Here is a 19,057-nt window from a genome sequence, read left to right on the forward strand (position 1 = left end):
ATAATAAATTTGGGTCTTACAATTGTATATGTTATATATTTATGATTAAAAGTTAATTATTAGTCATATGACTCCTTAAAAAAGTTATGTGCATACATTTTTTAATATTGACCGCTCAATAAGATCTAATATTCATATTAACTATTTTTCATTTCTCATAATAACAATTGGTCCTACTTGAGTAACGTGCTTATCATTATAACTAATATTTGTGATTTTTGTCTATGTCTTATTGAAATCGATAAAAATCTTAACACATTGGGCAATTTTTCTTAATAATTTTTTATTTTATATGACAAAATTCAAATTTAAGTCTTATTCAGGGAGAAACATATCTAACATATTTTATATATAATCGTGGAAACTAATTAATGGTCACGTTAATCATAACCTACAATTATTAATTTTGATAAATTTGAAAATATTTTTTTAATATAAGAATACCGTTAAAAATTTTAAAATAATGAAAAAAACATTTTTTTCGAAAGTAAAATTTGTATTATAGAGTTCTTAATATAAAACCATATGCTTACATAAACAATAATTATTAGCCTCATAGGAATCTTTCTTGAACATGTAGCATCATAGTATTGACTTTATTTGCGGAAAATTGCTAGTGGCTTAGAATTATTGGCACAAGAAAAGTCTTTGGTAATATTTAATTGGAAAAATAGATTTGAAGTTAAATGGAAAAACGTTCAAGTTACAAACAAAACAACGACTTTGAAAATTTCAACCCTTACATACTTTGCTGTGTTTTTTTAGTGAGCTGGAATCTTCAACATTGCTGAAATTAATGGAAGCACGCAACTAGTTTTGAACTCATAATCTTGTTCATTATTTGACCAAAACATGTATTTGGACATTTATATTATCTAACTCATATGGTCAACTACTCAAGTTCACTTTTTTTTGGTATAATAAAAAATATCTCTTACCTTTTTCTATAAGGAATTAATCTCTCATGAGATATATGGTTGGCCCAAATGTAAATATTGTTCACATAAATCGTATTTTTAACTTTTTAATCATTATAAGAATTTAATGGAGCCTTATACTGCTATACTAAAATATTGTTAGTTTCCATTGATAGATATAGATGTTAGTGTGTGAATTTAAATTTTGCAAAGTGGGTTAACTTCATTCTCTTCAAAAAATCTATTTGCCTAAAAAGGGATGCCAATCATAAGATATACAAAAATTTAATTAAAAAATAAATTTATAAATATATTAGCATTTACGCGAAGAGTATCATGATACTCATTCCTAATCATAAGCATTATTATGTCGTTTTTTTTACCATCTCTATTTCCAGGAAGAATGCTCTTTTCAGTTTTCATATTCTGAAGGGTGAAAAAGTTTCATCTTCTCCTTGAATTTATATTTATTTTAATCAAAGTGTAAGAGTAACACATGAAATTCAAGAACCCAAAGTAAAATAAAAAGTGTCATGATTCATTGGATGCATTAAAATGTGGGTTCAATTTGTAGTCTTTCCAATAATCATACATAATTGTATAAAAAACAACAACAAACAAGACTCAAATACATGTAAAACTCACATTTGAACAACATTGATAAAGAGAAAAATACAAATAAATAAGGCATCTAGCAAAGTTAATTTTCTTTTTGAGAATAATGTATCTCCTCGTATAAGGAGATAACTTATATTCTCTAGCCAGTAAAAATATGACATGTGTGCTATTTTGTTTATTTTAAAAATATTTTTATAGAAAATGATGAAACATGTCATGGTTTTACTGTCGGGAGGAAATAACTTATCTCCTTGTACTAGGAGATACTCCATTCCCTTTTCTTTTTCACAAACAAACAAATATTCCATAACCAAGTTTTATTGGGAAAAACATAATTAACTATCAAAATCAACTTTCATGCATTTATGATCCTATTTCCATGCAAGACCTTTCCATCATTGATTCACTAGAGAGTGCATTTAGGAGTAGAACTTGTAGGTCTTAGCATCAATTATGATTTGCCTCAATCCTCCAATAGGTGACAAAATCATTAAACATACACCAAAAACAATGCACACCTGCATCAATGGAGTAAGATTAAACTTGGCTTAAAACCAAACTAATTATAGGACAATAATGAAATATATAGGGCAAAAGGCAGTGCACGAGCGAAGATGTATGCAACCTTACTTAACACAAGGAGAGATTGTTTTTCAGATTTGAACTCGTAATCTTATGATTACTAAGAAACAATTTTGTCGTTGTGCCAAACTCAAGCTCTTATATGAGAATAATGGAAACAAGAACAAAAATCAAACATACCCAATTACTCCACCAAGACAAACTGAATCTCCTTGGATTGTAGATTGAAAGCCACATGACACAAGGGAGCTGGAATTTAAGAAAATAAATACATAAGAAAAATGCATTTAACCTAATGAGTGTTAATTAAAATTAAGTATTCTTGGCTTACAAAATATGTTGTTGGAGCGAAAGCAAATCCTCCGAAAAATCCTAGGAGGCCACCAAAAAATGGGAAGGCAATAGCAACGAACATTGTAAATGCTGAAATCAAAGAGAAGAGAATATCAATAAAGTCTAAAGGAAAAATACATCGGAAGTGATTGAATGTGAAAGCGGTTGCGATATGGTTGTAGGCCTTGTGGTTGCTCGAGGCTGATTTGGACCATAATCACGGCTTAATGTGGTTGCAACAACCACCTCAACGAAGATATTGTTATTCATCATATGACATGGTCCATAATTTATGTATCCGCTTGTTAAAATACAAATAGATTACTTACCCACATACACATTTCGTACAACGAAACGAAGAATTATACTAGGTGGGAAATTCAATTTCTTCACCATTAGAGATTCAATCATGTCAAACACTGGCATTGCATAAATCTACATCAAGAAAACATAATTGGAAGATTGGTTACAATTATAAATTTCAACATTGATCCAAAATGAAAGAAAGTTGATTCTATAATGAAAGAGTATAGAAAATAAGAGAAATTGAAGTTAACCTGATAGCTTCCAATAACATGTATGACAACAAACATGTTAGCCAATGCAATAAGCCATTTTGGATTATTCAAAGATATGAGAATGTTGTCTTCAACTTCATTGCCAAACATCCAATAACCAATTAGAGCAACTGGAAAGTAACACAAAGCCACAATTATGTAAGCAACAACCACTCCTTTCCACATAGGACCCTTTGATGGTTTCTCAGGTGTAGATGGAATTATTGCTTGGATTTCCAGCACCACATTGTGTCCAGCATAGGCAAAAGCTACATCTCCAAGAGCACTAAAGAAGCCCAAAACTGTTCCTGCTACAGTCTTAGCCCTATAACCATATTGTACATTTTCTTGAACACCCTTGTGAGCAGAAGCTGCCCATGCAATTGTAGAGTAGCTGTAGGACAACATAAAAAAAAATCGAAGTCACACATTGCGTCGTAGTGACGTTTACTACAATTGCAGGAAAATACGGCCGATATGCCTGTAATTGCAGTGACTATTAAAATCACAATATCATGCATGCAAATTGCAATTGTAGAGTGTAATATAAAAATGCTAGAGTATAAGTATACATGTTAAATATATAAGTTGTACCTTAAGGACATAACTGCTGCTGCCAAAGAAACACCAGAAATTGAGTCCAAGTTAGGGAGATGGGACAATACAAAGTGAACAGAGGAAAAGATCATAATGAAATAGGTCAATTTGATATTTTTGCAGTCTTCACACACAGTATCATGAAACTTCTTCAATGATTTTCCACCCGTGACCATATATACAATGTTGACCCCAACTTCAACTACAAGTTGTTGAGGCACCACAATATAAAGACCTAGCTTTTCACCAAATGCATATTGACCAAGTTCATGGTACCTGTCAAATCGTCTTCCTGGAACCATTTCATGCATCTCAACCATTTGCCATAATGTGTATAGGGTGATAACCCATGATAGAACTAGTACAGCTACACCAGGACCCCTGAAGAAGATATTATCAATGTCAAATCAACAAACAATCATGTATATAAAAAGGATGCTTAATAAGATTACTGATAAAAATTGTTACTATAGAAATATTTCTCTCATGTATGAACCTCTAATGTTAATATATTTTAAATAGTGTTTTAATTGTGACCTTAATAATAAAGTTTTGAGGGTCTCTATAATGATGTTGCGGTTATAAGTTTCCATTATTGTATTAAACAATATTTTTGTTGCGTAATGGCTCATATTCCAATGGACTTGACCTTCTCACTTGATAACATCAATACAAGTTATGCGCTTGAGCGTATGTAAAGTGGTTGGGGTAGAGAACTGTATATTTATGTGTTATATAAACCTAATGAACAAGGAGAACAATATCCAGAAACACAAATCTTTATTCTCTAATACATAGTGGTAGCCTCTCAACGTTCTTGGGGCATAGGCACAATTGACCGAATCTTTTTACAAAGTTCCTCGTGTTATTATCTCTTATACCTATTCTCTTTTACTATTGATTGCTCACTTGTTCCCAACATTTAGTATTATATGACTCTTAACCTAGGTGCCAAATTTGAGGTGGGGAAGTTCGATGGAACTGATAATTTAGGATTGTGGCAAAGGAAAGTTAAGGATATGTTGGCTCAACATGGTCTATCAAAGGCTATGTGAGAATAAGCCAGATGACATGAATCAACTAGATTGGGAAGAGTTGCAGGAGAAGCCTGTGGGAACCATTCAACTCTATCTATAAGACGAGGCGGAGTATCACGTTATGGATTTGACGTCACCAACAGAGGTATGAGATACATTAGAGATAAAGTTCATGTCCAAGTCTGTAGCAAATAGGTTGTATTTGAAATAGAGACTCTATGTCTTGAAGATGCATGACTGTACTGATTTGAAACAACATCTCAACACTTGTAATCAAGTGATCAATGACTTGTAGAAACTTGATGTGAAGATTGAATATGAGGGCAAAACAATAACATTAATGTATTCTTTAAGAATTCCTATGAACACTTAGTGACAACATAGGCGTACGAGAAAGACTCAATCAAACTAGATGAGGTCATATCTGCACTTCTGTCCCACAGCCAGAGAAGACAAAATGTAGGAGAAAAGTCTCGGGACGATGGTCTCTATGTGAAAGTGAGCCAAACACGTAGGAGGAGACAAGGCAAAAGAGTTCCTTCCAAATGAAAAAGACCAAATTTCCGGGGATAGATAACTAGTAGAGTGCTTTAAGTGCAAATAGAATGGACATTATAGAAGAGATTGTCCCAATGAGTAGAGTCCTAGCAAGCCGGTGGGGAAAGATGAAGCATCTAAATCTACTAATGTTATATAGAAAGATTACTCTGGTTACAATAGTGAATATGATATACTATTTGTATCGTCAAATCATAATTAGATGAGTGGATACTTGACACTGGTTGTTCCTACCACATGACACCAAATAGAGAATGGTTCACCACATATAAGGCTGATAATTTTAGTTTCGTGTATCTCATAAATAATAAAGTAAGCACAATTATTGACATAGGAGAAATCAAAATTGTGATGGGTAATGGTGTAGTGAAGACATTATGTGAGGTTAGACACATATCGGATTTGAAGAAGAATTTGATTTCTTTGAAGTATTACAAGCCAAATAATTTAGCTATAGAGATGATGGGACAGTGATACTCTTCGAATATGCAAAGGAGCTCTGACTGTGATGAAGAGCAAAAGGATTGATGAAAACACTTACAAAATTATGGCACATGCGTTTGGATCATACTAGTGCGTATGACAATGCAAAACTATGCCAAAAAGGATTGTTGAAGGAAGTCAACAAATGCAAGCTATATTTGTGAAAGTATTGTGTGGTTGGGAAACAGACAAGAGTTAGTTTAAAGGCTGACCAACACAGAATTCGAGACATTATAGACTATGTTCACACCGATGTATAATAACCCACTCAAAAACCATCCCTATGAGGTTCTAGGTATTTTCCCACCTTAGTTTATGACTTTCCTCGCAAGGACTATGTATATATGAAGCACAAGTTAGAAGTCTTTGTCATGTTCAAGCTTTGGAAGGAAGAGGTAGAAAAGTAAACTAGTAGCAAAATCTAATACCCGAGGTTAGACAAAGGTATGTAGTACACAAAACTCACAATTTCAGAAATTATGTGTGGAACATGACATTTAGAGTCACTTTTCAGTGAAGAAGATTCCTAAGCAGAATGCTGTTGTAGAGATGATGAATATGACTCTTATGGAGATGACCAAATGTATGAGACAAAAGGCTGGACTTTCTAGAGGATTTTAGACATAGGCACTTTATATGTCATGCTATGTTATTAGATCACCACAAACTTTATTGGATGGTAAAGTTACTAAGGAAGTATGGGTAGATAATCTAGTCAATTACAACATGTTGGGCATATTTCATTGTCCTTCTTGTGTACATGTACCTAGTGATGAACTATTTAAACTTGATCTTAAGTCAAAGAGGTGTATCTTCATAGGATATATCAAAGGTGTGAATGAGTTCAAGTTCTAGAATACAGTTTCCAAGATAATGACGTTGAGTATAAATGCAGTGTTTGATGAAGATTTAATGTTGAAATAGTCAGTTTTGACAAAGATGTTCAAGCCAAATGGAAAGATTTTGAGATAAAAAATGATGTCAATGGGCAATGTAACAATTCAAGTGAAGAAAGGAAACTACATGCACTAGTTCAAGTCAAGAACATGATGATTCTCAGGTACAGATTTCTAGTGTGCTAGAGTTTTTTCTTGCTAGAGACATGAATATACATCCTATAAAACTTCTAGAGAGATATGGTTTTGAGGATTTGACTTCAATTGCTCTCCATATCAGTTTAGGAGATTCATGTAGCTTTTAAGAGGCTATAAACAACCATAAGAAAGAATAATGGATGAGTGTCATGATGGAAGAGATGACATCTTTATAGAAGAACCACACTTAGGAGCTTTTACCATTGCCCTTAGACAAGCATGTAGTTGGATGCAAGTTGGTGTAAAAGAGAAATCCAATAGTATTATAAAAGGAATGAGAAAAGTTGAAGGTTCGTATTGTAGCAAAATGGTATTCATAGTAGAAGAAGATCGACTACAATTAAATTTTCTCCCTAGTGGTGAAACACACTTCTATTAGGATAGTGCTTGCATGAGTAGCCAGTTGGGAGATATACACTTAGAATAGATGGATGTGAAGACTATATTTCTCCATGGTAAATTAGAGGATAAAATATATATGACACAAATAGAGGGGTTCAGTGCAACTAGACAGAGTCACTTGGTTTTCAAGTTGAAGAAGTCTCTATATGGGTTGAAGAAGTCTCTATATGGGTTGAAGCAGTCTCCCAGAGAATGGTACAAACAGTTTGACACTTATATGTTATAGCTTTGTTACAAGCGATGTGAGCATGATTATTGTTTTTATGTGAGAAGCCTTCTTGATGGCTCTTTTATTTTTCTGCTACTTTATGTTGATTGTTGCTAATTATTTGAGTGATTTCAATAAGTTTAAAATCATACTAGGCAAGGAGTTTGACATGAAATATTTAGGGGCTGGTATGAAGATTCTTAAGATGGAGATTCACAAGGACAATGGAGCTAGAAAACTATGTTTCTCCCAACAAAAATACGTTGAAAAGATCTTAGAGAGATTTGATATGAGTAATACTAAAGTAACGAACATTCCATTGGAAAATCACTTTAAACTTTCCCTAGATCAGTGTCCAAAGAGAGATGAAGAGAAGAAGTATATGTCAAAGGTTCCGTATGCTAGTGCATTAGGCTGCTTGTTGTATGATATGGTTTATACTATACTGGACTTGCTACAAACAGTAAGTCAAGTATTCAAGTACATGTCGAAACAAGAGAAACAACATTGGAAGAAGTCAAATGAATTTTAAGATATTTGAAGGGGACTTAAGGTATTGGTATTATATTTGGAAACCAAGAGAGTAAACCTTCAATTATTGGTTATGTTGATTCAAGTTATGTAGGAGACATGGGTGATAGAAGATCCACATCATGGTTTATCTTCACCCTTACATGTGGACCAATTATGTGGACATCATCAGTTCAATATGTTGTTGCTATGCCCATAATTGAAGCAAAGTACATGGCAGCTGGTGAAGCTTCTAAGGAAGCCCTATGGCTTATGGGGCTGATAAATGAATTAGACATTGAGCAAGGTAAAATTTCGTTGCATTTTGACAGTCAGAATGCTATCTTCTTGGAAAATAACCATTTATTTTATGTTATGATCAAGTATATTGATGTGAGATTTCAGAAGATAAAAAAGTTGGTAGCTTGTGGGCAGATACTATTACAGAAGGTTCGCACTTTAGAAAATGCAGCTGATGTGTTAACCATGTCGATTAACATAGAGAAGTTCATGCATTCCTTACGCTTGCCAAACATTCACTGATTATAGACTATGGAACATCCACAATTCAATGGCGGAAGATGGAGGTTGATGATATTCACCAAGGTAGAGATTATTGTACAATAACTCATATTCCAATGGGCGAGACCTTTTCTCTTGATAACAACAATATAAGTTATGAGCTTGGGTTTATGTAAATGCGTTGGGGTATAGAGCTATATATTTATGTGATATGTAACCTAATGAACAAGGAGAATAGTAGCCACAAAGACAAATCATTATTCTCTAATACATAATGGTGGTCTCTCAATGCTCCGAGAAACATAGATATAATTGGTCGAACCTTATTATCAAAACTTCTTGTATTATTATCTCTTACCTTATTCTCTTTTTCTATTTGATTGCTCGTTTGTTCCCAACGTTTTCAACTTAATGTTGCAGTCACAAATGCAGTTATAGTCATCGCGATGTAAACTATGACCATTGCGGAGTGAATTGTTTGTGATCAAAACATATTTTTGTATTACATACATCCTAAATAAGTCTAATGTGACCTGATGGAGCCCAAATACAGTATGTTGTAGTTGTGTTGCGATCAGCTACATCAACTGTAACTCTGTGTCACATTATAATTTTAGTATGATGCGAACTACAATATTGTCGTATTGCAATTTAAAATAATTACAGTAAAAGTAATATAATTTTACAGTAATTTACTAATTTTGAATATTGCTTTTTTGATTAGAACATGTAAAAAATATCTAAAGATCAGATTCTTCTTGTACTAAAAAGAATTAACATATTGTTTTGTTCTAGTATTGAATAGATGTGAAGATAAAGTAGTTAATGGGTATGAAAGGTACCATCCAAGCTCTGACATGGCATAAGGAAGACTAAGAACACCAGCACCAACCATGGCAGTAACATTGTGAAAAGCTGAATACCACCATGTTGAATTCCTTGATGAAGTTATTGGAAGCCATTCATCAATTTTCCTTTCTCTCTCTGTTCTTTCATCAATCTATTATTTGATCAACACCAACATATATAATGAGTACAACAATATCATATAACATAAAAGAGAAGATAACACACCATAAGATTTTGTTATACTTCAAGCATATTATATTTTTCTTTTGTATTTATTGTTAGTGACTATTACATAAAATAAAATTAATAGATAGGAATTATCTATTGGCTCGTGTAATTTTTTTTACTGAATATATATATTAAATTCTTAAATAAACTATTGGCTAGAGATGATTTTTTTCCATATTTATTGTTGTTTTTTATACATTTTTTTTTGCTTTTAATCTCTGAGGCGTGTTCGTTGGACTTTACGGAATAAAATTTTATTTGAGTATGATACATTTATACCATAGTGGTTTGGCAATCTCAGATTATTATTTAAGGGGAATATATACGTGCAAACCAACCACTCATTGTAATTCAATGACATTTTTATACATCTAAATTTATTAGACAGAAGATATAGTACTATAATTTAGTTACTTTAGTGTGATTTTTTGTTACTATTTTATATCTTTCATTTTTTTGGGTCATGAAATAATCTATTTCGGGTGCATAACTGTTCTTCCCAATAAGTATTACTCATAGGAATTAAACTCTCTATCTTTTGATCATTTTAGAGATTTAGCGATATATTATATTACTAGACCAACACCTTGTTATTGTTACTTTGGTGAAATTGAAATTAAACATAATCATATATTAAAAATTAAATTATACATAAATAATAAAACATTGTTTGGATTTTATATTTGAAATATCCAAGTGAAACTTTAAATTTAAAGCAACATTACTCAAACCCAACTTGTGGAAGGAGCATTAATGACTTAGTTGCAAAGATGACTTTTATTTAGAGGTTAAGTGGTTGCGGTTTAAACCGTGAAATCGACAGAACTGAACCGAACCAAACCACAAAATGTGGTTCACTTCAATTTCACGGTTCAGTTCAATTATTTTTTAAATGAACCATTAATGTTCGGTTAGATTCATGGTTTTAGAAGTTTAGGAACCCTTGGAATTAGTGTTATAAAAATCATTTCGTGTCAGTCGATACAACTGGTAAACTAGTGAACCGGTCTCAATATCGATACGGTATAACAATCATACCAATCATGCAATCGTATCGCTCAAAACTCGACCAAAACTAGTCGAAACCGGTTATACCGACCATTTTCAATTGAATTGTACCAATCATACCGGTCAATTTCATTTAAAATTATTTTTTTAATGAAAATGACTTATTTTTACCAAAATATTGGTATGGGGATCAAACACACAACAATACATTTTTATACTTCTATAACATGGTCTAGAATAAAGTGGTACATTTTTTTTTTTAACAAATTGGATGAATAAAAGTTGTTAGTGTCTTCTTTATTAATTTTTCAATATTAATATAAAATATATGTATGTCTAATTTTACTAGTATGTGGTTTAATTAGTAAACTATTGGTTGAACTACTATACTACTATATCAGTACCATGACCCTTTGATATCCAGTACGATATTAATAAAATTGATTGGTACCAAATCGAACCGCATATAAAGATATTAATAACAATTACAAGTTTCAATTTTTTTAATAATAATAATAATAATAATAGTGCTTTTCCTTTTATGGATAAACAATGTCTCTTGTAATAAATTTTGAACTTTTAATTGATGTAATTTTTAGAAAAAAAGACTATGAAAATCGTGAAACTAAACCGAACCAAATCATTCGTGAGCGGTTCGCTTCTTGTAATAAAATTTGCGTTTAAATATGGTGTTGGAAGTTTCTAAGAATGAAGAAATATAATAATCATAGTTCTTTTTGAGGACATGATTTTATTTATTTTGTTTTAAGAGGAAGAATTTTGGAGCATTATATGAGAGATTATTACATGTATCAGACTAATAGTTTAAACGCATATAAATCATTGATTTTAAATATAATAAATATATATTTAATTGAATAATATGCTATCAAAGATTTATTCAAAATCAACAATTTAAATGTGCCCAGGGTCTCAGACCATACAATTATTATTCCTATAAATGGTTTAAACCATGCAAGGTTAGTGTAATTATGTTTTTAACTTTTGACCTAATTACACTTATTAAGCTCTTCATAACTCTATTAAGTTTTAGTTTAGGGAATAACTAGTTGTAATAATACACATAAGGTTTGGCCTCATTAATCGTAGGATTTAATATGTATACAATGTAAATGTTTTTTATACTGTTAACAAATTCTTCATTATTGATTTATTAAACATCATTGACTCTAAAAAAAATAATATAAATAAATGATGAATGATATACTGACAGTATAAAAAACTTTACACTTTTAATGCAGAGATTTTAAACTCTTAATTGTATCCACCTATTTACACCCATCTCTAACACTTGGCAAAAGGAGAACTTTAGGTATGGTATAGTTAACTTAGGTATATATTAGTCATTCATGACACAATTGTATTTAATATCATTTAATTTTGAATCACATGAGACATATGTTATACTAATTTAGTTAACTTTCTTAGCTAATAGTGGATACTAGGGATAACTTAAGGTAATATACAGCTCAAAATGGGTTGTTAATTGCAAATATATATAACAGGCTAATAGTTCTTTATATATATAATGTGATGATGATATATTTTTGCAACGAAATAGTAACTGAAACATATATGTATGTATATAAAATTCAGTTATAATTTCATTTGATCATTTTGATGCAATTGTTGTTTTCATGATCACTATGTGACTTTATAATTCTGGGTCACATATGTGTAAGAGTATAGCTTGTTAGAATTTTGAAATTATTGTATGAGAGCTTTGGTAATTATCCAAGTTGTCAAATATTTATGTTTATTAGAGTTCAGATTGTATGATTATATTTTATTTACTCATTAATTTGATACTATAAATCATATAACAATTATTGTATTACAAGAAATTTGACATATGCCTACATACAATTAAGATTTGAACTTCATTGTTATAAGATAATTAAGAATATTCCAACAGTTGATTGTTTGTTCTTAGAATCAATGAGCATGAATATTGATAGCGTAAATACATCATTAGTTATATTTATATATCTAAATATATTAAACATTTATAATATATGTATATATCATTGTCAAATTATATGAATTTATTTTTAGTATATTATGTCTAGTATGATATATTGATAGTCGATCCAAAGATAAATATTAATATACACTTGTGAAGTAGTCTGAATTAATTTAGCATCTTTACATGTAACTCAAAGTCTTAATATTTTTCGTTTAATTTTATTGAATGTAGTATTTGTTGCTTTGCATTCACAATTTTAATTTGGTTTGAAAAGAAAGGTAAGCCTAGTGCTTATGTATGTTTTGAGTCAAACTTAACAGAAGTTCCTTATAATACTTGGTGGATTGACTTTCGATGTACTCCTGATATTTCTAATGCTATGTAGGAATTCATTACGATACGAACTACAAGACCAAATGAAAAAAATTTCTTTATGTGAAATAGAGTGAAGGTTCTAGTGGAACCTGTGAGACTTATCGTTTAATCCTTGACAGTAAATATCGTTTAGATTTATTTGAAACCCTTTATATACCTAATATATCTAGGAATTTGGTTTCTTTATCTAAACTTGATGTTTTTTAGGGTACATCACACAATGCTAGGTACATCACAAAAAATAGTGTGTTAAAAAGGTGTAATAAAACATTGTTGAATATGATTAGAAGTATGATGAGTAATTCATCTTTACCCATGTCATTATGGACTGCCATGTATTTATTAAATAAAGTTCCTAGTAAGATAGTTCCAAAGACTCATTTTGAACTATGGACAAGAATGAAACCAAGTTTGAGGCACCTACATGTTTGGGGATGCCCATCGGAAATTAGAATTTATAATCAACAAGAAAAGAAACTGGATGCATGAACAATTAGTGGTTATTTCATTGGTTATCCAGAAAAGTCAAAGGGGTATAGGTTTTATTGTCCAAACCATACTACAAGAATTGTTGAAACTGGGAATGCTAGGTTCATTGAGAATGATGAAGTTAGTGGGAGTGAAACACCATATAAATTGGAAAATCAAGAAATGAGGGTGCAAATTCCACTTACTTGTGTCTCTAATAATTTTTTTACTCAAGTTATTGAATCAGTTAGTAATGATGGAGAAAACAAAATAATCTCATTATTCAAAACGAAGTTGATGAACCTATAGTAGAAGAACCATAAGAGATAGCATTAACAAGATCTCAAAGAGAAAAACAATTTGCTATTCCCGATGATTATATGGTTTACCTACACGAGTCAGAAGGTGATATAGGAATTGAGAATGACCCAGTTACTTTTTCACAAGCTATAGATAGTGATAATGTTGATAAATAGTTAAATGCCATGAAAAATGTGTTAAAATCTATGAAACAAAATGAGGTTTGGGACCTTGTTGAGTTACCACAAGATTGCAAAGCAGTTGGTTGTAAGTGAGTTTTCAAAACCAAATGTGATTCTTGTGGTAACTTAGAGCCTTATAAGGCCAGAATTGTTGCAAAAGGCTATATTCAAAAAGAAGACATTGACTATAAAGAGACATTTTCACATTTCTGTAAGAAAGACTCTCTCAAGATAAGCATCACATTGGTGGCTCATTATGATATGGAGTTACACCAAATGGATGTGAAAACAACCTTTATAAATCAGGATTTATCGGAAAATGTCTTTATGGATCAATCAATGGGATTCACAGAGAATAGAAAAGAACACATGGTATGTAAACTTAAGGAATCAATATATGAACTTAAACAAGCTTCCAGATAATGATATCTTAAGTTTAATGATACATTGTATCCTTTGGATTTAAGGAAAGCATTATTGAACGATGTATATATTTAGTGAAGGCCAGTGGGAGTAAGTTTATCTTCTTTGTTGAATATATTGATGAGATCTTGCTTGCAACTAATGATTTTGGTTTTTAAGTGAGACTAAGATGTTTCTCTCTAAAAAATTTGAAATGAAAGATATGGGTGAGACAATCTATTTGATTTGAATAAAAATGTTCCGTGATAGGTCACAAAGATTTTTAGGTTTGTCTCATAAAACATATTTATCAAAATTTTAGAGAGATTCAGAATGGATAAATGTTCAGCATCTCCCGTTCCAAATCAGAAATAAAACAAGTTTAGTATCATACAATGTCCAAAGAATGATTTGGAACAAAAGAAGATGAAAGAAATTCTTTATGCATCTATAGTTGGGAGCATAATGCATGCTCATACTTTTACGCGACCAAACATTAGTTTTGCCGCTGGACAGTAATCCTGGTATATAACATTGGAAAGCTATAAAGAAAGTTCTCAGATATTCGCAAGATACAAAAGATCACATGCTCATTTATATAAGATCAAATCATCTTGAGGTGGTTGGATATCCAGATTCAGACTATGTCAGATGCATGGACACAAAAAAATCTACTTTGGATTATTATATTTATTAGTTGGAAGAGCTATATCATGGAAGAGTATGAAATAGACTGTGATTGCTACATCTACTATGGAAGCTGAAATTGTGGTATGCTTTGAGACTACAATTCATGCTAAGTGGCTATAGAACTTTATTTTAGGACATTGGGTAGTTGATAGTATTTCCAGACCGTTGAAAAATTTATTCTAATAATATTGTAGCAGTCTTCTTTTCTAAAAATGATAAGTATTACAAAGGTGCTAAACATATGGATGTGAAATACTTTGTCGTTTTAGAGAAGAAGTTCATAACTTAGAGTGTCAGTTGAGCATATTAACACTAACCTTATGATTCCATACCCTTTGACGAAAGGGTTATTGCCCAATATATTTACCGACCATGTTAAAAATATGGGTATTATGTCTGCTACTGAATGTTGAATATTATTGTTATTAATAAGGCCTCAATGTTTGAAGCTCTGAGCTCATTAATATTTAAGTTTCTCATTAATATTTTATTTTCATACTTATGTACACATGTGAAAATGATAATGTTGAAAATAAAATTTTCTTTCTAAATGACATTATTATACGATGCTCATTAATGTGTCATATTAGGAATAAGCCTAATATAGTATTACATGGAAGTGACTATATCAGATATATGATGTACAACTGTCATGAATCTTATTAGTTCTCGTTCTTAATCATGTCTTGTAATGTAATGAATATGAAAAACATATTCTGATTATGCGCATTATGTATGTTTGATGTTTATCACATGAATTTTATTGTTACATGAGCCAAGTGAAAGAATGTAAGAAATGTCTCATGTTACATGAATGGATATATTATTTTGTTTTGGATCGTGTAACACTTGAATGGAGAGTTGTGAATGAAATGGTAAGACTCTCGGGAAAGAGTCTATATATAGTGCTTGATGGAAGTACTATAATCATCAGAAAATGACTTGAAACATTGTCTCTATCTCTACTGAGAAAAGTTGTCTCTATCAACCATCAATTAAGGAATATCATATAAAGAATAATAAAAAGATATAGGAGTTTCTCTATTGACGAAGAACAATACACAATCTATTGACGAAAATTTTTGGCCATTTATGAAATTTCTCTCATTAGATATGAAAATTTCTTAGCCGAGAAGAAAGGAAAGGAAAGAAAAGAAAGTCCACAACAAAGTACTTGAGAAGTGAGATGAATAAGACTCTACAAAAACTTTTTCAGATTGATATTAAGTTATCTATGCTCTTTTAGTTTCATGTTGAATCTTTAGATGAAATTGAAACATAGTATGAACTATGAACCATATACATGGTGATAAAGAATGAGAAAATTGTTAAACAAAGAGAAAGAGAGAGAGACTTACAACATTGTTGTCATGAAATATAGGATCATTAATTGGTGCATTAGCTCCCATAGCGGAAAACAAAGATTTGATGTTGAAGTTGCAAGACAGAAGAATAAGATTGGTATGAAAAATATTTGGGTCGTTCTCTTAGCTTTTGTAAAATGAAGAATCAAGAATGTTTCTCTCTTTTAAAGTGAGACGTTACTTCTCCTCACTAATAGAATAATAATCAATAATGTTATAAGAATGGAAGGTAAGATACATAGAGATAATTTTGTTTATTACTATGGAAGTTAAATTTAGGTGTTGAAATAAAAAGAGGTGTGAGTTCTTAAAGAAGTGAGTTTATCTGCAAGAGTCTTAAGTGAGAAAATTTTTTATATAAAAAAAATAGTGAGAATAATAAATTTAGACCTTATAACCGTACATGAATTATTTGGATTAAAAGTTAGTTATTCATCACATAATCACTTACAAAAGTTATGTGCATATATTTTTTAATCTTAATCTTTTAAATAAGATCCAATTGTTCATATTAACTATCCTCATTTGTCATAATAATAATTCTCCTTACTTGAGTACGTCCTATCTAATATTTGTAACTTTTTCAATATCTTATAGAAATAGAAAAAAATTCACAACATATAGGGTTATCTTTCTTAATATTTTTTCCTTCTATATGACAAAATTCAAATTTAGGTTTTATTTTAGGAGAAACACTATCTAACATAGTTTATTTATAATTGTGTAAACTAATTAACGGTCATGTTGATCACTAACTTAAAAGTATTAACCGAAAAATTCGAAAACATCTTTATAAAAAAATATGTTTAAAATAATACCATATGCATACATAAACGATTATTATATATTAGAGTTCTTAATATAATACCATATGCTTACATAAAAAATTATTATTAGAGTTCTTAATATAATACCATATGCATACATAAACAATTATTAAAATAATACTTTTATTGGTCTTGAGAAGGTGAATCTGGATGGTGGAAATCTGATGAAGAATCTTCTTGTATAACATGTGTAATGCTTGGACATGTCGGGGGTGTTAGGTTCAAAAAATACCTTAATTCATCAGGATAAGTTAACACATTTCACTCTAAATACTTACTTTATGTAATTATGATTGGAATTTTGATGATAAATCATACTCTTCAAGTTTCTATGATGTTTCAGGGCTAAAAAATGGCAAAATGGGCCAAGAATAGGTTGAATGGCACCAAGCATGCAAAAGCCATAGATATGCTGACATGTGCTCATTGTAGGATGCACTAAGCGTGGAAGACGCGCTGAGCATGGAAAACGGGTCTGATTCAAAAGGAGGTGTGTTGAGCGCACCGTCACTACGCTCAGTGCAGGAACTAAAATCCAGAAATACAAGAATAGATCCAAGTCACCAAGGATGACATATTGAGTCCTATACTCAGTACCTAGGGAGTTAGGAATCAAGTTTGATTCATTTCTTAGGATGATTTCTAGTCTTCTTAGTTTTTAGTTTATGAAGCTGAGAATATGATGTAAAGGTTAGGAAGTAGGAATAGTAAAGTTCTTGTATGTTCATGGAGAAGCCGACACTTCACTATGAATTACAAGTTCTGAATTTCTCTTGTATTATGTTTTGTTAGATTGCTTTTTAGTTGGGATTGGTTTAATTATTCATTTACATATTTGGAATTCAATTGTGAATGAAATGATTTTTATGAATTATTTTTGCTATGCATAATGCTTACTATGTATTTGACAAAATGCTTAGTTTATCTTAGGAAAATAACTTGGTGAATAAATTCCGTTTCGATAACGGAAGCATGTAATTCATCCTTTTTGCATAAAACTAGACATGGTTCCTATACTTAATTGTCACAATGAGTGCATATGTTCATATGTTGCTAGTTATAGATTCATATTAACATTGGAAATAATCTCAACCTACATGACATGTGTTACTAGACATAGAGGCATGCTTGGCAATTCATAATGTTTAATTTTATCATTGTATTTGCTAGACATAAAGCTATTTTTGTAAAGTGTTAGCATAGACCAAGACATTGGCGGCTAACACTTTTGAGGTGTACACTAAGCTCAATTCACATGCATAGATTGCTAGAAATAGAGGTGTGTGTGAATCATAATTATTGATCTCATGTGTAAGGTTTATGTTTTGTTTAAGGAGTTGCTAACTAGACTAAAGTATTAGCTATTAGTATAAGTGAGGTCCAATATTGTGTAGAGTCATACTTGTTTTGTTGCTTGATTGTTTGCTCATAATATTAAAATGAATAGTGAGTCAATCTCACATCTAACTTCCAACATGTTTTATCATTAAGTTTTCATAACCAAACCAATAGCCTTCAAAAACTATTTGAAAAACCATCTTAGAACAGTAATTTGATTGTTGAAAGGCTAAGTTTTGCAAGTGATACGACAACCCCCTTTCCTTATACTTGTTTGCGACATTGTAAGAAGATTTTATACTCCTAATTGTCGTTTTATAAAAATGGTGTTGTCGTCGGGAACTCGTGTCTAAGTTGTAGCATTGAATAATTAGATTACCAAGAACTTCGAGGGCGTTGAGCGTTAGGCGTCAAATGATGGCATTGTAAGCCGACTAGCAATCGATGACCAAGAACTTGGCTTTGATAGTCTTGAAGAGGAGTTTGTCTCCGGTTGTTTCCTAAAAGTCCATGAAGCCCCTAGGGGTTATTCCCTCTCCGGTAAACCCTACCAGCAAACCGTCATAGGGGAGCAAGTCTTGTTCACAAGGGTCCTTATTCTGAAAATGTCTTGGAACATGA

At 31.2% G+C, this 19,057-nt stretch overlaps 1 protein-coding gene across 1 annotated transcript; it reads right to left on the reverse strand.

Moving 5' to 3' along the window:
• Positions 1,860–9,433, reverse strand: LOC109358568 (lysine histidine transporter 1). The gene is made up of 7 exons (XM_019602868.1): positions 9,261–9,433; positions 3,602–3,985; positions 3,008–3,401; positions 2,780–2,885; positions 2,449–2,540; positions 2,298–2,366; positions 1,860–2,053 (listed from the first exon to the last, which is right to left on the reverse strand). Exons 1-7 carry the CDS (start codon positions 9,311–9,313, stop codon positions 1,955–1,957), a joined length of 1,197 nt encoding a protein of 398 aa, XP_019458413.1. The 5' UTR covers positions 9,314–9,433; the 3' UTR covers positions 1,860–1,954.

This window comes from Lupinus angustifolius, chromosome LG10 (assembly GCF_001865875.1).
Source record: "Lupinus angustifolius cultivar Tanjil chromosome LG10, LupAngTanjil_v1.0, whole genome shotgun sequence".
Lineage (NCBI taxonomy): Eukaryota > Viridiplantae > Streptophyta > Magnoliopsida > Fabales > Fabaceae > Lupinus > Lupinus angustifolius.

Excerpts from the sequence above, each read along its gene's own strand:
- LOC109358568 (XM_019602868.1), bottom strand. The coding sequence starts at position 9,313 with ATGGTTGGTGCTGGTGTTCTTAGTCTTCCTTATGCCATGTCAGAGCTT. Across the intron at positions 2,886-3,007 it reads ATGTTATTGGAAGCTATCAG|ATTTATGCAATGCCAGTGTT; the intron begins GTTAACTTCAAT and ends TTCTTGATGTAG. Across the intron at positions 2,054-2,297 it reads TGTCTTGGTGGAGTAATTGG|GTGTGCATTGTTTTTGGTGT; the intron begins GTATGTTTGATT and ends CCATTGATGCAG.